The 20,359-nt window shown below is 32.9% G+C and overlaps 3 protein-coding genes across 6 annotated transcripts; 2 read left to right on the top strand and 1 right to left on the bottom strand.

Moving 5' to 3' along the window:
• Positions 1-7,860: 7,860 nt before the first annotated feature.
• On the top strand, positions 7,861-9,506 carry LOC18586044 (Eukaryotic aspartyl protease family protein). The gene has a single exon (XM_018129251.2). The coding sequence runs from the start codon at positions 7,962-7,964 to the stop codon at positions 9,300-9,302; it is 1,341 nt and encodes a 446-aa protein (XP_017984740.2). The 5' UTR covers positions 7,861-7,961; the 3' UTR covers positions 9,303-9,506.
• Positions 9,507-10,931: 1,425 nt separating this feature from the next.
• On the top strand, positions 10,932-14,611 carry SDIR1 (RING/U-box superfamily protein). 4 transcript variants are annotated; one of them, XM_088802466.1, is made up of 9 exons: positions 10,932-11,116; positions 11,661-11,707; positions 11,994-12,048; positions 12,137-12,189; positions 12,299-12,527; positions 12,687-12,801; positions 13,400-13,442; positions 13,866-13,991; positions 14,245-14,611. In XM_088802466.1, exons 1-9 carry the CDS (start codon positions 11,044-11,046, stop codon positions 14,362-14,364), a joined length of 861 nt encoding a protein of 286 aa, XP_088658592.1. In that variant the 5' UTR covers positions 10,932-11,043; the 3' UTR covers positions 14,365-14,611. The 4 variants fall into 4 exon arrangements, with proteins under 4 accessions (XP_088658592.1, XP_007009245.1, XP_088658593.1 ...); XM_007009183.3 differs by having other exon boundaries at positions 10,972-11,116; positions 11,510-11,707; XM_088802467.1 differs by having other exon boundaries at positions 10,977-11,116; positions 11,562-11,707.
• Positions 14,612-14,845: 234 nt separating this feature from the next.
• Positions 14,846-17,065, bottom strand: LOC18586042 (FKBP-like peptidyl-prolyl cis-trans isomerase family protein). Its single transcript, XM_018129254.2, has 6 exons — positions 16,907-17,065; positions 15,983-16,112; positions 15,690-15,823; positions 15,532-15,611; positions 15,212-15,304; positions 14,846-15,102 (listed from the first exon to the last, which is right to left on the bottom strand). Exons 2-6 carry the CDS (start codon positions 16,089-16,091, stop codon positions 14,952-14,954), a joined length of 567 nt encoding a protein of 188 aa, XP_017984743.1. The 5' UTR covers positions 16,092-16,112; positions 16,907-17,065; the 3' UTR covers positions 14,846-14,951.
• Positions 17,066-20,359: the final 3,294 nt, after the last annotated feature.

The raw sequence follows: 20,359 nt of genomic DNA, 5'->3' as shown, positions 1-20,359 counted from the left end.
CCTTTCTAAACTGCTTTTGGTGTTCTTGAGGGGGTGATGCAAGAACCCAATCCTTAATTCATTGTTAACTGTGTTAAATCTAGCTAGTCTTAGTGTTTAAAATTGTGTTTTTGGACTCCACTTTCCATTAGTTTTTGCCAGTGCCTTTGAGTTTGGGGTTGCAGAACACCAATGACTTCCTAGTTCTTCAATGTTATGGCTTGAGGTGTTAAAAATATGTCAGCTGTGGGAAGGAAATGCTGTTTAAGTGCAATAAAGCAATTGGTGGGAAATCATGTGTGATATCTACCTTTTTATAGCTAGTACTACCGAAAATTTATTAAGTTTGTATGATTATTAATTGAATATGGTTGAATCAGTCTTTGGATAAAAAAATGAAACTGAGTTAATAGCTGAATGGATGATGCAGAAAAAGAAATCTAGAATCCTGTCATCCAACAATTCTTTGGATTATAATTTGTTTTGTGATTAATGCTGTGATTGAAATGAGCTGGTTTTTGGTCTACCTGATTTAGATTTGGGTTTGGCTTCCATCATTGCATTAGATAGGCAGTGGGATAAGCTAATGGTTGGTGATCTTTGCCCCAGCAATTGGAAATTCTGCTCAATTATGAGTTATTGTAGGATGTGTGGGCTGTGGGGGCTCCTAAAGTATTAGTAGAACAATTTGCAAAGCTGTTAAGATCTGAGTGAGACCAGAGAATCAATCAGGGTCACATAGTCACTCATGGCTTAACTGTAATGTCAGTGCATAACTTGATTCTAGCTATTATATTATCTTTTCTAAGAGTAATGACAAGTTGACATTACAGTCAAAAGGAACAATTCATTGGGAAGCATGAAGGTTGAATTATTGCACATGGATAAGATGTACCAAGTACTTCCTCAGTTTGCATCCTTGCTGCTGTCTGCCAACCATGATAAACTTTCTGAAAACACCTTCCTCCTACCTTTTTTAACACTTTGTTCTGAATTTGCACTAATATAAGCCAAAATGTCCTTGAATTAATATGGAATAGGATTTGGTACAAGAATTGATCAGCAGCTTACACAGAATAAAATTTTATGACTGTATTTTCTCAAGTTACAGGCAGATATTTTAAGGGTATGAGAATGGATTGGCAGCTGTCACCCACCAAGGAAAAAAAGGCTAAATTTTCTTTGTTGCTGGATGATAGTGACGCGTGCAGCATGATGGATGTGTGGGGAGGTTTGATTTTTTTTTTTTCTTTTTCTTTGATGTTTAAGCGATGGTAATAGTTTTGCTAGTCAAATATTTTGCTTCCAACCTGTAAACATAAAGTCAAGGGAAGAAATAAATTTGCAATAGATAACCAGATTACTCTTTCATTATGGGTCTTGATGACTTTTCAAGTATATCTGCACTTTTTGGTCAGAGATTCAAAATTTGCAGAGACTCCATTCCATGCTTAAGTTTCCAAGGGGCTACATATATAAGACTAGGGATCCCCATCCCTTGATTTTTCTCTCTTATTATAAATTTTTCCCCCAAATTTCAAAAGCTTGACCTTCATATTAAGTCTCAATTTTCATCCCTCTGGCACAAGGGATGCTTTTGTTCACTGATTGCCTTTTCCTTTTCTCCATTTTGGGATTAGCTGTTCATTGCAACCTGAGGAAACCCCTCCCTTGGCCCAAAACTAATGGGGTTTCAGAGCCCATATCTACTTAAAAATAGCCCAAATTGAAACAAACCCAATTTCATCCATACATAGCCTAGTTGATTGAAACCTAAAGAAGACCTTGAATATCAGAAAATGTATTTGTTTATATGATCAAATGACCTATATAATGTTGGAAGCATGCACTTACATTTTGAGACATCATAATCAAATAGTAAAGCAACACTCTTGTCATGGAGAAAATGAGAAAAAGTAACTCAACTTTGTGAGATTGTCATTTGTTAAGCATGCCAAATTTCCAAAAGGGTCTTTGTTAAATTTTCCATCTCCCACTATCAAACTTCAAAGTCTTTTCAATTTTGTCTTTTGAGAAAACATCTCCAAGTGGATTGTACATTTGAAGGTTTCTTTTTTTTAATAATTTTTTTATAAATATATTAAACACGAGAAATGCAATGTGAACTAAGGACACTCAAATCATTAAGAATTAGATGCTATTTACATTGTAATCTTAAATTTGAATCGAAGTGTTTTCGTTTTCTAAAAAAAAATCATCTCTAATTTTTTCTCATTTCAACAAAGACATGACACTTAAATGAAATTTGTCTGTCCAAAAATTAATAAGAATTGGGTCAAAAAAATTTGGGTTTCTTTCACTTCAATCATTTTTCTCAAATTGCATGAAAAGAAAAATTATTGCTTGAAGTTTGGTTGCTTTGGAACTTTATTCTTTTGGGGATAGGGAGGCAACAATGAAATAAAATAACATAAAATAAAAACCACTAAAGAATGGAAAACTACAAGCTAGAAAGGACATCCACTTGAAGAATCAATCCAATAATAAAGACAATGCACTTACTCCAACTCAATGGTAATCAAATTTGCACCTTGTAAAGACTATAAAAAGCCAAAATTGACAAATAATAAGACTATAAAAAGCCAGAATTGACAAATAATATTCTTTCTTTCTATCATACACATATCATACCCATTTTGATGTCACTAGCTGTATATATACTTGTACTTAATATACTTTTGAGGTGAGTTTTTTAATTTTAATTTAGATTAATCATTGGCCATTGATTACAAATATGAAATGTCACCCAAACTAGAACCAAACTGCAATCAATACCCTTTCTTTTCAATATATAAAAGGAAAAAAAAAAAAACAAAGTCTTTGTTAATTTTTATGCAATCTAATTTGCAATCTATAGTTAATACCCACTACCTAGCAAGCTTTTGTGGGTCTAAATTTGATTCAAGACCTACCCTTTAACTTTAGTCATGCCCCATCATTTCAATACTTAGACCATGCTGGCTTACAAAGTTCTACCACATGCATTTATTAAGGCAACCCTAAGTTTAGGATATAGAAAAAAGCTTATAAATAATTAAGGTTGCAAGTGTTGGTCCAAAAGGGATAAGCATATAGGTTTAGATTATATAATTCACTACTATAGGTAATAGGTCCACAAAGGAGGTGGATTTTCCCCTCTTTTTATTTGTATCCTTTGATGCATGTATTTAATTCAATAATAAAATATATGTATCTTTAATTAAAAAGAGTTAAGTTCGAATTCTACTTAATAATATCATCCGGATAACATCAATTATTTCAACTCGATAAGAATCAAGCAATGAAATGTATATATATGATAATGATTGATGTTGCTTAATTAACCCATTTTTGATACATCAATGAAGAAAAAGTCTTAAAGATGATTACAAGGGTAATAGTAATTCAACCTCTATTATTGTCAATGCTTGGCCTTGAATAAATCCAAAATGTTAACATATTGCAAGGATACAAGCATATAATCCAATTATCAAAAAAAAAAAAGAAAACTAAATTTGTACCTTAAATGCACATAACACTTAATACAAAATATTAGCCATGCAAAGAAAATTGTTTAGTATATGCAAAGAAAATAATGGAGCAATTCAAGACAATTTGTAGTTCAAAATTAGAGACAAACAAAGAGAATAATTGATTGAAAATTGTGAAAAACATATGCTAATGGACCCTTTTTTTGTGGTTGAAAAGGATGAAAGAAAGAAATCAAATGGACCATCATGGTCTAGAATCTAATGTCAAAAGGTCAACATGGATTAAACAATTAACATGGTAATGTTGGATTGAATAATCTTAATTCTTAGACATAATATTTAGAAAAATTAAATTATTCAAAAATATTTAAATAAATTCTTATTTTTTATTGTGTTTAATTAAACTCTTATATTTTTATTTTGAATCAAATAAATTTTTATGATTAATAATTGACTAACCATTATTAATCAAAATATCATTTGACATAAATTTGATATCATGTGGCATACTCACATGTCATAATGATACAATGTAACATGATGGCCTAATCACATGGTACTTTCACACTCCGCATCGACATCACGTAAGTATAAATAACAAGTTTCATTTTAATTAGTGACAATTAGTCATAAAAGCATACTCGACCCAAAATAAAAATTAAAAAAAAAAAGACAAACTGATATTGATTAAGTGAAATGGCTTGGGTACATAATGCTGCTTAAAGTCTTCAGCCTTGATTAGCAGAAGACTTTTTGCAGCCAAAAGGCCTACATGTACCCATCTCACATCCCTTGTCTGTACATTTTCACTAAGAACCATCATCTACCATCTTCTCCTTGCTCTAAAGGAAAGAATAGAGACTTAATTGAAAAGTATTATACCTAATTTCTATGATTTAATCAATAATAATAGTAATAAAAATAATAATAATTAAAAAGTATGAAGGGGATTGATCATCAAAACCCACGGGCCTTATGTCTCCCCTATACTAACAACTCTATTGATTAGAAGAAGTGAAAATGATAGTGTGGGGGGGTCAATTTATTGAAATTGGGATTTTTTTAGGCTTATAAAGCATCAAATTCAAATCACACTTTGCATGAACCTTTACCTTCTTCTATCCTTTTCTTGGTGACTCTTTGATTATGAAAGCTCACCCAATTCTTTTGTTTTCTTTTGTTTGACTTCTCCCAATCTTTTGGCCCATTCTGTAAGCAATACTATATATTATACCTGCATCCAAGGATTGAAAAACCATCTTTTCTGTTAAGTATTTTTTTTATTTAAACAATTTTGAAAGAATAATCATATAATTCTTCTTAGTCTAATGATTGGATGCACAAGATTTTTGTCCCATTGGCATACATATATATATATCTACACTTGTACAATCGATTTAAATTTTAATTTTTCCCGAATTTTAGAACTAAATAAGATATTAATAAGACGGGAATTAAGGTAGAGAGTGACTAAATTAATTTTTACCTTCTTTAACCCCTTTGGTTAAATTTAGAAAGCAAGGAGAATTTTTAAGAAAATAAAATTTAAAATTAATGTATTGTCTCTTCTTAAATTTCGTAAAATTAATATATTTAATACAATTTTTTTTCTAAAATAATATTTTAACTATTTTTAATCAATATTTATAAACACCCGTTAATCGGAAAAAAAAAAAAAAAAGAAGACAACTGTTTCATTAGCGATGATTATGAAAGGCAGTCACCATCTTAATCTAGCTATCAACAACTAATGAATAATTGGCAATGAGCAAGTGAAAATGGATGGATTTGAAAAGATGGAGAAGAGAGAGACAATGAAACAGCTATATATGTATATGTGTATATACTAATTACGTGTCATAAAAAATTATGTCTTTTTATGGAGAAAACGTGTATCATAACTGTTGAAAGACAAATTTTCCTATAAATATTGGATGCAAGATAGATAGTGAAAGATTTATATGTTTGCCAGCACTTGAAGTTAATGTATAATTTTTGACTTTAATATTCTTCCAAAAAGTTTAGTGAAAGAAGCTTCTTTCGGTAGTGGATTTTGCAATGTATGGTGAAAGCATCACGATTCCTTATATCAGTAAGATCGGACTTGAATTTATAAGTAATTATAATAGGTATGTTTTTTGAATTGAAAATATAAACTCGTGACAAAAGTATATTTTGACATTAGAAAACAGAGACGTTTTGATCAAATATGGATTAAATTCGTAGTTACCAAACAATAAATATATCTTTTGAATTGAAAATATAATTTCGTGATAAATGTAGATTTTGACATTAGAAATGGAGACGTTTTGGCCAAAAATGGGTCAAATTCGGCGTTACCTAATAACGTAGGAAAAAAAAGATGAAGAAACCCAATTTAGTGTGTCTCGAAGAAAAATTGTATGTTTTTGTTGTGACATTTTTCAAAGGCATTAAATTCACTATAAATTTTGTACCAGAAAAGTTCAATCTTTCATACCATGATCTATGGAACTCGATTGGTAAGAGAAATTAAACTTAAAAAGTTTACCAAGCTTTTAAACCTAAATGCGAGTTTGATCCAATTTTTATATTCATTTGTGATTTTATCCATCAGAATTTTTTTTTAACCAAACATGAAATATATTTCATTACTAAACACTATAAAATACATCAAATTTATAATCGAAGAAATGAAAAAACAAAAACAAAGATTTAGGACCAACTCTTTATCGGATTCATTCTTTAATATTATTTTATCAATATATAATAATTATATGGTGTATATTAAGAATTATTTAATTATGATCGTAATCTATCGATAGATACAATCTTGTATATTAAAACACATAGTATAAATCGATCAATCATTCAATAATTGCATAAACAATAATTGAGATTGAGTCTATTTTGGTTTTAATCATATAATTCAACAAAATCTAAAAAAAAATTCAAAGGTGTGATTGATTGACTAATTAAAACCCTATCATTTAGCTGTTCTTCACCCCCCCAACCCCAAGACCAAAGTCTGCCGAATGTAATTTATTTCAAACCTTTCTTTAATTAAGTGTCATTATCAAAATTAATTACCCATTTTCTATTAATTAAAAGAATCCAAAAAAAAAAAAAAAGTCAAGGACTTAAATTAGAGGTTGGTTCTTGGATGGTTCTTCTTCTTCCTTGGTTTCTATAAAAATTTACCAACTTTTTGTCCCCAGTTGCACCTTCCACACAACGCTTTCTAAAAGGGCATGTCGGTTCATTGAGATAAATAATAATAATAAGGAAACCTTGTCTCCATGCACTATTTAACCTACTTCTACTATATATAATTTATTATTTATTACCATAAAACTCTTTATTTACATAGTCAGGTCAACTCTACTCGTAAATAAAATTAATTTAAAATTTTTACTGCAAACATCTCCGATTTTAAACTTACAAAAGAAAATATAATTTACGAGCTTCATTTACATAAATTGACCGATTCGATTAATAAGTATTTATAAATACAAATTAACAATAATAATTCTTTATTTTTTTAATCCGAACATATGATATAAGTTGAATTTCTCAAAAACCAAATTTTGGAAGTAAATATTACTTCACCCAAACTTTACTCCAAAGTCCCACCAATAAGCAACAACCTTTAGTTTTTTTTTTTAAGGGAAATTATAAAGAAAAGATAATTAGTAATTTAATTACCCCAATCAATTGGATTTGTTCTTCAAAATTCAAATAAAATTTTAATTACTCACAATTGGATTTTCTCTTACTAACGCAGCCAGACAAAAGGCTCACAAGTCTATACAATCATATGTCAAAATCATGCACAAAACACTAAAAGTGTGCTGTATTCCATATGTTTTTTCACTTATAAAAAAAAAGAAATTTTAAAAAAATTTACCCTTTGTTTCATTATTCCTAGTTGACATAGATAAATTAAAAAATACAGCTTGTTTGCTCTGTTGCAGTACAATTAATACTGGGATATTCTATATAAATAAATAATATAAGATTTGGGAAATCAAATATGACTATTTTTCTCTTTTGTTTTTTGGAAACTATTTTGATTTAAAGTGGTAACTACCATCATAATTATCTTTTGAACTTCATCGGGATTTTTGTCTTATTTTTTATTTTTTGCCTTATTTTTATTATAGTAAAAATAAAAATAAAATTATATGACAAAAGTAGTAATGGTTGTCTTTTTAAAAAAAAAAAAATCATAAGAAAACCCCAAAAATTGTACTGTATTTTCACCTAGATCACACAAGAATTATCAGGAAATATATATATTTTTTATTTTGGTATGAAAATAAAAAATAAAAAAATTTAAAATATTAATAAAATTTAAATAAAAGATTTTGCTGCCCTTCCGACACAACCCTAGTACTATTTAAGGAACCAAAGCCACTCACAACTCAAACCTTGAAACACACCCAACCCTCCCAGCTTTCACGTACCAAAGGCAAAGCCCCGACTGGAAAACACAAAGGAAGAAGAAGATCAATGTCTTCTTTTCGTTTTCTTCTTCTCTTCATGATTTTCCTTCTTCTTCTCCATCAAAACTTTTCTTTTCCTTCCAAACAAACACTCCTTTTACCGCTCAAAAAGACTCTTGGTCATGACCCACGTGCTTTTCGTCGAAGCTCTAAATTGCTTTCCTCCTCCGCCATCGCCACCGCCACCAACAAGCTTGCTTTCCACCATAACGTAACTTTGACAGTTTCTTTATCCGTCGGCTCGCCCCCGCAGAATGTTACTATGGTCCTCGACACAGGAAGTGAACTATCTTGGCTTCACTGTAAGAAAGCTCCCAACTTAAACTCCATCTTCACACCTCAAGCTTCCAAGTCTTACAAGCCCGTCCCTTGTTCTTTGCCAATTTGTAGAACCCGTACCCGAGACTTAACCGTGCCGGCTTCCTGCGACCCGAACAACAAGCTCTGCCACGTGGCAGTCTCGTATGCTGACGCTTCCTCGATTGAAGGAAATCTCGCGTATGAAAATTTTGTAATCGGAACCTCGACTCGACCTGGGTTTTTATTCGGGTGCATGGACTCGGGTTTCAGCTCGAACTCGGAGGAAGATTCGAAAACGACCGGGTTAATGGGCATGAACCGTGGGTCGTTATCTTTCGTAAGTCAAATGGGTTTTCCCAAATTCTCCTACTGCATATCGGGTTTTGACTCGTCTGGCGTTTTACTTCTCGGTGACGCGAGCTTCTCATGGCTTAAGGGGTTAAGTTATACTCCTTTGATTCAAATATCCGACCCGTTACCATATTATGATCGGGTTGCATATACAGTCCAACTAGAGGGTATTAAAGTTGGGAATAAAATGTTGAACCTTCCGAGATCAGCTTTTTTACCCGATCATACCGGTGCGGGTCAAACAATGGTTGACTCGGGCACCCAATTTACTTTCTTATTGGGTCCGGTATATACCGCGTTAAAAAACGAGTTTTTGCAACAAACGAGAGGAGTTTTACGAGTTCAGGAGGATCCTAATTTTGTTTTCCAAGGGGCAATGGATTTGTGTTATCGAGTAAGCAATTCATCTCGAGCGATTTTTTCCAATTTACCGCGGGTCAGTCTAATGTTTCAAGGGGCCGAGATGAGTGTGTCGGGCGAGAGGTTATTATATCGAGCACCCGGGATGAACAAGGGGAGTGATTCTGTGTATTGCTTCACATTCGGGAACTCTGATTTACTAGGGATCGAGGCCTTTGTGATTGGCCATCATCATCAGCAAAACGTGTGGATGGAATTCGATCTGGTGAAATCAAGGGTCGGATTTGCAGAGATGAGGTGTGATCTCGCTGGTCAAAGGCTCGGGATGGGCCTCTAAAAACAACAGGGACCCACGAAATTGGAGGGGATTTTTGGGGTGTTTATAAAAAATGGAGCCCACATTGTCCAATCCATGGCCCACCTTTTAATGTAGAGGTGGACCATTGATCCGACATTGTATGGTCTTGATTGAAAAAATGTATGGGATTTTTTTTATATTGTAAATAAATTTATTTTTTATAAAAAATTCTGATTCCCTGAATCTCTGTCGAGTTAGGTAATAATAGGGAATAAAGAATCAATCTCTGATCTGAGATCTGGAGCCTGATGATCATGCTCAAACTTTTTTTTTTTATTTTTTGAGTTAATTTTCTGAAGTAAACAGTAAAAAATGTAGAAAATTCCAGGCTGGCAATAGTGAAAGCCGCCACATGGCATTGGGTAATGGGCCAATGCCAGCTCTCCATGATAAAACCAAAAACTTTTTTTTTTATTTTTAATTTATTTTCTTTTTTTATTGTTTTGGTTATTATAGAAAAAATAAATATTTTGGAGATTATCCTTGAAATTCGGCGGGAGACTTAACTTCTAAAAAGATTGTATAGTAGATGACTTCTCAATAATAATCAATACATTAATACGAAAGATGAAACTGTTATATGATTATATTAACATCTATTATGATATATTAATATGTAATATAATATAAAATATAACTTAATTAATAATTTTTTTAAAAAATTTTAATTTTATTTTTTAAGTAAGAGATTATACATCAATCATGAATTAAATATTTGAATGTATTAAAGATATTTAATTAATTATTAATTTTATTTAATTTAAAATAAAGATATAAAAAAATTTAAAATTAAAAAATAAAATTTTTTTAAAATTTTTTAAATTAAGGAGTCACATTTTTTTAACTACTTTATAACATCGTCATATTTCTATTCCATTTGTTGGTCAAAAAAGTTTGACATGACCAAGGTTGTCGACATATATTATTTAAAAATAAATTTACTTACTACTAGGCTGTCCTGTTTTCTTGAGGTGAAGGCTATTATTGGCTACTTTTCAGTTTTTGCGTGGTAGGGTGGACCCTACTTATCAAAAGCTTTGATACCATTTCGAGAAAGCACGTGTACATCTTATAAAATGCCACTTTAATCAGCAAGTCAAAATCATACGTCGACACGTGGGGAATTGTACGACCCACCTCAGTTAAAACCTTCCTTCTTTTGGCCTTTTTCTTTTTTTTTTTGTATTAAAAAAAAAAGAGAAAAATTATTCAGCACACAGATATATATTCCTCTGCCTCGGCTGTCACCTTATCTAATTCGTTCAGTTGCTTGTTTGGCTATATGTCTGTCTTGTCCAAATTTAAATAGGTGTAATTTTATCAATCTAATTTTTAATTTGGATAAAAAATAATTAAAACTTACCGATGAAAGAAAATTTAGTAACAAAAATAAAAGAATATTTCAGAATATTTTAATTTCATAATAATTTAAACTAAATTTAATCCATCTTTTTAAATAAGGTAATAAAAATAAAAATATTTTTACTTTAAGTACAAATATTAAATTCAAATAAACATATTTACACAAACGAGACCCCAAAAAATGAACTGTAAAAAACGAAGCCGTGGAAGCGAGAAAGTGGTAAGCGACATCGTTTTGGAGTCTTCGTTATGGTTTAGAGACCAGAAGGCAAAAAAGGCTTCTTTCAAGCTGACGAGGAAAGCGTTAGGCAGGAAACGCCCGACGCGTCCGAGTCGACTCGGTCCTCCAATCTTCTACATGAAAAGGTTGACTCGACGTTACATTTGTCCAAGACGACTCCGATCCGCCGTCGTTTCCCCTTCCGATCTCTGTAAGTAATCTCTCTTCTCTTTGATTTCTTCATTTTTATCAATTTTTTTCCGTTTATTTGAAGCTTTAATCCGTTAATTACGGATCTGCTCATAGAAGCCACTTGGTTATGTAAATAATTAGAGATTAGGTTTTTTAGGTAATTTTCATTGTATTTTCGGAATTAAATCGACGTGTTTTTATTTGATGTTGGAGTAAAATCTGTAAAATTTATTAAATTTAATGCGAAATGGAATTATTTTGATTTTTCTTACAATTATTTGAATTTAAAGAAGATTTGAGGTGAACTTTTAGAAGATTTATGTTAAAATTTAATTAAAATATATTGGCTAGAGTAATGGTAAAATTAACATACTGATGTTCTGATTAAACATTTTTTTTTGAATTTATGCAGATTTTTGAGGAGTCAATATAGTAGGGTTGATTCTTTTATTCTGCTTAAACAGGAAAATTTGGGAACATTTTTCATTATTATTGGTATTTAGTTGAACTGGTGAATTTTATTTACACAACCATGAGTTTCGTTTTTCGAGGGACGAGATCAGATTTAGAGAGTGGATTGCCAGGATTCATTCCGGAAAGGCGAGCTGTGGTATGTTACTATTACTTCACGTGCTTGACTTTGTATTGTTATAGTTATGATACCTCATTGTCTTAGGATTATATTGTTACAATTGATGAAAGTCCGTATTAGAATTCAAGTTACTTACTTTTAGCAACATGAGGTTAAAATGCTTTTGACCACTACATGGGTTGGACTTAAAAAGTTGCTTAGCTAATGGTGCTTAGACTTAGAGCATTATAGTTATGTTTCATTCATTTATAGTTTTTTGTGTTTTTCAATCAATATGACTTGATGTAAGTCTATTGTTTGTCAGCGTGTCCATGCAGGACGTCCTGTTAATTCCAATTCTCTTGTATTTCTTGTTACAGGTACTTGTATAGCTTTTTGTTTGTCTTAATTCCATCATATTTCATTTAGTTTGTTTATCTTTATTGATATTTTTGTTTGTTGTGACAGTACTTTTGCTATTCATGATATTGAACTCACACCAGATGTCACCTAATTTTCTGGTATTTTCCTACACTAAGTAGTTAAATTTTAAATAGCATATTGTCTATCTGCTTCACAATGTTGAAATTTAAATTTTAAGGGGCTTTCCTGTTAAATCAATTTATGTAGCTTTGGCTGGTCCTCGGAGTGTTTTTGATGGCCACAACCTTAAGGATGTATGCTACCTGTCAACAACTTCAAGCTCAGGCCCAAGCACATGCTGCAGCAGCGAGTGGCCTTCTTGGCCATACTGAACTGCGGTTGCATATGCCACCATCAATTGCACTTGCAACAAGAGGGCGTCTACAAGGCCTTAGATTGCAGCTTGCACTTCTCGACCGAGAATTTGATGATCTTGGTATGGTGTTTAAATTTAGGCTTAATAATGAGTTTCATAGGTCAATACAAAAGTCAGTGGTTGTCAATTTGAAAACCCTAGCTAGGACTTTTTTTGTTTGTTTTGGTGCCCATATTTTCTGCATCCTAATATTCACAAGGAGTTGTTATTTATTACTAGATTATGAAACTTTGAGAGCACTTGATGCTGACAATGTCCCCACCGCTACTTCAATGAGCGAGGAAGAGATAAATGCCCTTCCAGTTCACAAGTATAAGGTGTCTGCTCCTCAAAGGTAAGTATCCATTTTCTTCATTTATTCATGCACTTGATTCGAGAGCATAAACCTTCATCTCAATGCATTTTGGAAGTGCACCCCTCTGCTTTTATAAAATGAGGTATATATTAACTGCAGAGGTTTTTCTTTAGCTTTCTCATTGAACAAGCGAACATTAATCAAAGCCCTAAAAATTAAGCAGGAAAGAAAAGAAACTTTACAAGTGTATATTGTCTGTGTATGTCTGTACAGTACACTTGCAGCACTATCTTGAGTGACTTCTATCCTGATCAAGTATGGCTGTCCAAAGTTGTCCTTGTGCATAACATTCACTAGCTGTGTATCATCTAGTGCCAATAGTTACTGCTATAGTTCTTCTATGGTGCTAGAAGTTTCGAATGACAAACAGATAACTGGCAGATGTTGGGAATGAGACATTTTTTTTTTTTTTGGTGATGCTTAGATATATTTGAAAATGATTTTTAGACAGCTGTACAGAAGTGTCTTTATTTTCAGTTATTTAATCTTTGAGTTATTGAAACATTGTTATAATCTTTTATCTTTTTGAACCTATAAGCCAATAATCTGATGAGAAGTTGCTTTTGCTTTATATCAGTGACTCTTCAATGCAACAAGCATCATCGTCAAACTCACCTCAGGTATTTTTACAACTCTCCCTCTCCTCTTTTCTACCTTAGAATAGTAATTTTTAGTTGAGGATTCATATCTTGTGTTTGGTCTCTTTGTGTTGTTTTTCTGGCTATAGTTTCTTTGTTTTCTTTGTTTTGAGAAGGGTTGTGTAGTGTTTAGCTTAGAATGGTATACAAATGTCCGAAACATGACCACTGGCAGTTTTTGTTGGCAATGAACAAAGATGTTGAATATTGGATTATTAACACATTATGATCTTACCAAGGTAAGTTCTTGGGAGACTACATTTGAAAGGGTTTTATCTGTTAGCATTTCACATAACCTGGTTTTTTCAAGAAAATAACGACTGCATGATCTCTTCTCAACCCAAGACTGGTTTATTTTTTCCCGAAAAAGAAGAGTCTAATTTGGTAACTTATTCTCTTTGGCAGAAGAAGCACGATACTTCTAATCCAGTTTGTGGCATGAAGGGCTCAGAAGATGAATTGACCTGCAGTATTTGCTTGGAGCAAGTTAGTGTTGGAGACCTCATCCGCAGTCTACCCTGTTTGCATCAGGTTTTTTTTTCCCTCCTCAAAGTGGTTATTGTTTTTCAGCTCTTTTAACTATTTTTGGTTTTTCTCTTTATCATGAAAGACGAAAATATTTCCAGTTAATCTGGTTGGATAAAAAGCTCCTCTACATACCCTCTACTAAACTAGTAAAGCTAATGCAGTTTGAAAATGAAAAGAGGCAGTTGTCTTGAATGTCTTTGTATTTTATGTAGAACAATGTCATAGTCTTATGCAAGTTTATGATGAATTGCTGCAGTTTCATGCTAGTTGCATCGACCCGTGGCTACGACAACAAGGAACATGCCCTGTTTGTAAGTTCCGAGCAGGATCTGGGTGGCATGAAACTGGTGAAATAGATGCTTCCTACATGGTTTAGTTACAATTAGCGGCCTGTGCATCAGTATATCTAACATATAAATCTACAAACACAAGCCCATTGACCAAAATGAGAGGTCGAATCCCTTAACTTATTTCTAGAATTGGTGTTATCACTTGACAGCTGATGATTGTATGATCACCTAACGACTTGTATAATGGTTTGTTCTTGATGTTACAAGAGAATTCAGATCTTATGCTGTATCTTATCAATCATGTTGGCAATCAATTTTCAGCTTGTCGTGTGAGTTCCTGACATGTACAAGACATTGAAAGCTCAAACAAAGGCTGCATACCGGGATCAATTGGTCAAGTATCATCTTTTAGTATGAAAGATTAAACTAAATGTGCATGCTTTCAAATGACATGCATGGGCCATTTTTTTGCATGAAAGCTTGAACAAAGTATATAAGCTTATCGCAATTTTCAACATAGTAGCTATGTAGCAGGGATAAAAGGGTAGTAGCCACCCTTTTTCAACATTGACAGTAACCAGTATCACCATTTAAAAGAGCTTACATGGAAAATAAGTTTGATACATATTTTATTAGTCCAATCATCAAATATAATCTTTATATTAGTGAGCAACTATTTGGCTTTGCCCTTCCCTTTTCCTTGACCTTTCTTGGCCTCTAACTTGGCTTGAATACGGGCGGCAGCAGCAGCTTTTGCTTCTTCTCTCTTCTTTTTTTCTTCTTCCTTCACGGCAGCAGCTAGTTCCCTCTGCTTCTTCAGCTCTCTGATTTTAAGTTTATCAAAAGGTAAATGAAATTTGCATTGTTCCATGTACCATATAGAATGCAGAACCAAAGACAATAAGGACGAGAAAGAATAAGAATGCGACTTACTCTAGCCTAGCTCTCTCCTCTGAAGCACTACCAAGGCTAGAACCTTTTCGTGGCCTGCAGGACAGTAACTCCACCTCGAAAATAAGGGTTGCACTGCCATCAAAAATACACAATCATCTATAAATTCATCCTCAAGAAATTAACGAGACACAAAATAATCCCATTTCAAAAATATCCACGCAGGTCAGTTTGATTGTATACTCAACGTGAGGATCATCCTAGTATATGTGCAAAATTTCCAGATGCATTAACAGTGCCAATTGTTAACTCTCAGAATGCATTTTTTAATGATATTTAAAGATGACAAGAGAAACACATACTTAGGTGGGATATCAGGTGGAGAGCCTGCACTTCCATAGGCATACTCTGGCTTGCAAGTTATTTTTGCAACTTCGCCAACCTGTCAAAAAAGTTAAAAAAGATATGTAATGGAAATCTAAATCACTTAAAAAAACTGCAGGAAGAAAGCATATTTGACCTTCATGGTTTTCAATGCTATGTCCCAAGCCTGAATAACTGTGCCCTTCCCAAGCTCAAAGGAGAAAACAGAGTTATCTTCATGTGTAGTATCAAAAACTTCACCAGTTTCAGCAAGAGTACCTTCATAATGAACTGTTCAAGACCAAACAAGCAAATTTTACAAATCAGGAATCTATGGTGAGTGCTCATTTATATATTTAGACTACATAGAACGAATAAAGATAAAAAGGAAAAAAGCTTCAAGCTATCTCATAGCAAATGAATAAAAGTCTGCATGCGACAAGTGCATACCATCAACCATAGGAAGGTCCTCAGAAGGAGCAAGAGCACCAGCTTTGGCTCGAGTTATGATCTTCTTAACAACACCTCCATCGCCAGTCAAATCAATTACATCATCCATGGTGTCTAGACTATTAAAAACCTGATCAAGCGAGAGAAACACCAGATATGGAAAAAAAAAATTTTGAATTTTTAGAACCTTATCAACATCAGTTCAGTGATTTAGACAATAAACTAACCCACATGCATACATTAGCTCATGCTATACCTTTAGACAATGAACAACAAGGCGAACCACAAAAGACAGAAAGGTAAAGCAATTAAGAGAACTTGTCAAAAAGTTTGTTCAAGACATAAAAATAAGGTAAAAGCAACTCAAATCCAATACAAGACCCCCTCAATCCCCAAAAGCTTTACCATTCTTGCATGTTCACAAAAAACAAACATGTTGATAAAACATTACAACAACAATCACTGCCCTTCTCGTGCAACCCAAAGTCAGATACACGGATCATACCTTGCCATGGTAACCAAATTTGACACCAAAATTGGCAAAAATTTTACAACAACCAATTCAAACTTACAATTTAACTCTTTTCCTTACCATTTCTCTCAAAATTAGGGATAAATAGTAAAACCCTAAACCCTTCTACCCCTGTTTCCTTCCCCCCCCCCAAATTATCCCCAAGAATTTCCCCAAATGGGAAATATGAATATCATACTATCATTTTACGTAAAAGGGATCTTTTCTCCTACAATTTCTCTCATAAATCATAATTAAAAAAAAAAGTAAAACCATAAAACCCAAGGAAACCCAATTCCTCGAATTTCCTTCTAATCTAATTACAGTGGCTTAAAAACCCTAAGGCTTTAAAAGAAATTCAGAGCATGAAAATTTTAACTAAATAAATAGATGGAAAGTGTTCTTGGACTGACCCGGACTGGAGCGAGGACTGAGGATGCTAAGAAAGAGTGAGTGATTGGGTATTCGGGTCGGGTCGCGGGCGATGTTTCGGGATAAATCGCCGTCGATTCTGGTGGCCATATAGGCGTCAAATTGGAGCTTTGTTTTTTGGGGTTCACACTGAAGAGTTTAAAAATAAAAATAGAAATAAAACTGGTATTTCCCAAAATGAAAGTGGACAAATAATAATCCCACTCGCGTTGCTAGTGTGTGAAGAAAACGGCGAAGAGAAGAAACGTTGAATTCCATTCCAGTGGAGTAACGAGCGAAGGTGAAGCGTGGTCTTGTGAGTTGAACTCTTTGTTGGTGGTAGAAGCTGGGCTGATGGGTACATGGCTCTATTGCATTAGGCTAAGGCCCAAATAAATTGGGCTTAAAGCCCAAATAAATTGGGCTTAAAGCCCAAGTATGTAAAATTAATAGAGAATGGGCTTTTTAATTGAACAAGGCCTTTGCCCCAAAAAGTACCAAATAAAGCCCAAAATATTGAGATCATGAAAGCTAGACAAAAGCATTTAAAGCTGAAAAATTTCAAGGTGAATGCTAGGGATGTCAATAGGCATCGTATAATCAGATATTTTATAGTATTTGACTCATTTAAGTAAAATTAGAGTGTTTTATAATCGGATTCGGATAACAAAACTATTACCCGTAACGGGTTCAAGTAAAGGTTTTAGGATTCCCACTACCCAAACTCATTTATAAATAATGATTTTGAATATTATAGTAAATTATTACCAACCATTTAGATCTCATGAATTCATGCTTTGGATAAAGACACAAATATTGAACAGGGGAAATATTCAAATTACATTTTATTAACTTTTAATTATTATCTTTATCGAATAAAATTTGTTCTCATCATTTATGATTTTTTAAAATCACTTGTTGAACACATATTCTCTTTCTGACATGTAGCTCATTTAATAATAAAAAAATTAATTATTCGAGTTATCCGTAATTACGACAATCGAATTTTTCGTTACAAAACGTACTAAAAATTGCTAAATCGACATATACAAACAATTCCAAGGACATCTCATTACTCCAATGCTACATCTTATGGGATGAAGTATTAAAAGCCATTACTCAAAATTAACAAGGCCTTGTTCATGTACAAGGTTTACCTAAGTCCAAATGCAATGCATAAGCAAAGAAATATGGGGGAAATTTGGAGATTTGGTCCAAGCATACACACCCACAATACAAAAGTCTAGGCTAAGGCACCCCTTATTCAATGTTTAGTGATAGTCTAATAAAAGAGGATACCTTCTTCCTTGGAGCAAAGAGCCTTACCCTATAATAATTGCCTCAATATGTATTTTATTTATTATAAATTTTATAATTTTAATTAAAAAATATATCAAAATTTCAATAATAACTATCGCGAAACTAAATCCATCCCGACAACTCTAAAACTAAAATACTAAAAGTTTATATCAAACTCGAAAAGTAAACACTGCATCTTGCTCAAACAAGAATTGAGGAGGGACGTGGACCCACCTTAGATTACCCAATGGGCCGAAAAGACTCCCTTGTGATGGGGATGGGTCCCAAATTTCAAGCGTTCCATGTGACTGATGGTCCCATTCGGAAGGTGACTGTCCAACGGGGGGCTACCATCTGGTATGGTTCTAATTTCAGGCATTTATCATATTGCTGCCAGCTTCTAAGCTTGCGTGTCCTCGATGTGACCATTGACCAAACAGGGACCTAAGGTTCTGCCTGTTTCATAGACCTTGTCCTATATAAGGAAATTCTCCGGGTTTAGGGCTAGGCCCACAAATGTGTTTACGATTTTGTCTTTGGGTAAGGGGTAGTTTTCTTTTCTTTTTTTCCTTTTAAGGCTTTGTTTGAATACTACTTTTGACGTGAAATTAAAATGGTGATAGCTGTTGACGGTCGACATTTTCTTTAATTATAATATATAAAATTTAAAATATATAAATTTATAATTTTATATTATAATTAATTTTTAATTATTTTTTTATATAAAATCTCAAATCTGTCATTGCTTTTAGAATTAAGATTTGGGACTTAAATCTATTGACTCTTTAATAGACAAGTAGAGTAATGGGGTGCCATAAATTGTAGTAAGGTTTTTTAAGGATATAGTGGCAGCTTTCCTTGAACTATGGACCACTCTAACCCCAATTTGGATTATGTTATTGACATAAGAACATTTTTCTCTATTGACATTGAAAAAAAGAAAAGAAAAGAGAGATATGGGATTTCATGGTGGAACCAAATAAATGACAAATTTTGAACTATAGAGATGGAAAAGAATTAATATTTTATAGAGGTTGTGGTCTCAAGCTAAGATTCCATAATCAATGCAAAGCAAAAGAAAAAAAAGGAAGATTTGGGTCATTGTTGCATATAAATTTGGGTCAAAATTGGTTAAAAAAAAAAAAGAAACCCATCATTAGAACCTCCGAAAAGAAATAGAAAACAACATTACTTTTATAGACCCACAATTGACTTAGTACAAGAAAAAAAAAAGAGTGCAAATTGATTTATCATTGTTATCCAAAGTGTAATGATTAATAAAATTAACACACCAAAATATCAATTCAAAGATACTTAATCATCCTAGTAAAGATTTGTGGGGTGACCAATGCTCCCACTTTCTTTGTTTGACCTATTATGGGGTGGCGGGGGGGTTGGGGGGGGGGGGGGTGTCTAGGCTACCTCCTCTACCCTAAAAGTTTAGGGATTGGGAAATTTAGCAATTTGCTACTATTTCTTTTTTCTTCCTTCTTTATCATTTTGTTCTTGTAAATTTTTTACTTTTGGGGTCCCATTGAGCACGCCAAGGCTAAAATTCAATCATTTATGTTCAAATCTTGATCTAGTTTCTTGAGTGATGTTTCTTTGATTGCCTAGAAAGAGCATGCCATGCAGAAAATGTGAAAGGCGATGAAGAAAATATAAATAGATAAAAGCAAGCCTCTTCCTTGACCTATGTCTATGAGGATCAAAAGCAAAAGTGAAACACAAAAGCCAAAAAAAGACAACCTATTGCACTGATTTGTCTTAGCCCACAATGGAGATTTAGCGGTGATAAGGTTCCATCAATAAACTTGGACTAGGTAGGGATGTGATTCATGTGAAAAAAATTTTTATTCATTTTTTTAATTCAGATGATACAAAATTAGAAATAAATAAAGATATGGGTAAAAATACCTAATTTTTACTTTTTTTATATAAAATATAGTATATTATTATTATCGAAATTAGGGTACTTAACGAATTGGGTTAAAATTTATTATTTAATATGATCATGTTCAAATTCAACACATTATTCCTCTTGTGGAAACATGAACTAGACATGTTCTTTTACCTTACAAAGTTATGCCCATAATAACAAAACCTCACATTATTAACAACACATGTTTTGGCATTTCCTTTGGACACAAACAGAC

This window comes from Theobroma cacao, chromosome 10 (assembly GCF_053813885.1).
Source record: "Theobroma cacao isolate CCN51 chromosome 10, ASM5381388v1, whole genome shotgun sequence".
NCBI lineage: Eukaryota > Viridiplantae > Streptophyta > Magnoliopsida > Malvales > Malvaceae > Theobroma > Theobroma cacao.
Note: the sequence above shows the minus strand (reverse complement) of the source record. Positions and strands in the feature narration are given on the sequence as shown.

Excerpts from the sequence above, each read along its gene's own strand:
- LOC18586044 (XM_018129251.2), top strand. The coding sequence starts at position 7,962 with ATGTCTTCTTTTCGTTTTCTTCTTCTCTTCATGATTTTCCTTCTTCTT.
- SDIR1 (XM_088802466.1), top strand. The coding sequence starts at position 11,044 with ATGAAAAGGTTGACTCGACGTTACATTTGTCCAAGACGACTCCGATCC. Across the intron at positions 11,117-11,660 it reads CGTTTCCCCTTCCGATCTCT|ATTTAGAGAGTGGATTGCCA; the intron begins GTAAGTAATCTC and ends GGACGAGATCAG. Across the intron at positions 12,049-12,136 it reads TCTTGTATTTCTTGTTACAG|TACTTTTGCTATTCATGATA; the intron begins GTACTTGTATAG and ends TTGTTGTGACAG.
- LOC18586042 (XM_018129254.2), bottom strand. The coding sequence starts at position 16,091 with ATGGATGATGTAATTGATTTGACTGGCGATGGAGGTGTTGTTAAGAAG. Across the intron at positions 15,612-15,689 it reads TAGCATTGAAAACCATGAAG|GTTGGCGAAGTTGCAAAAAT; the intron begins GTCAAATATGCT and ends CTTTTTTGACAG. Across the intron at positions 15,103-15,211 it reads GAGGAGAGAGCTAGGCTAGA|AGAGCTGAAGAAGCAGAGGG; the intron begins GTAAGTCGCATT and ends ACTTAAAATCAG.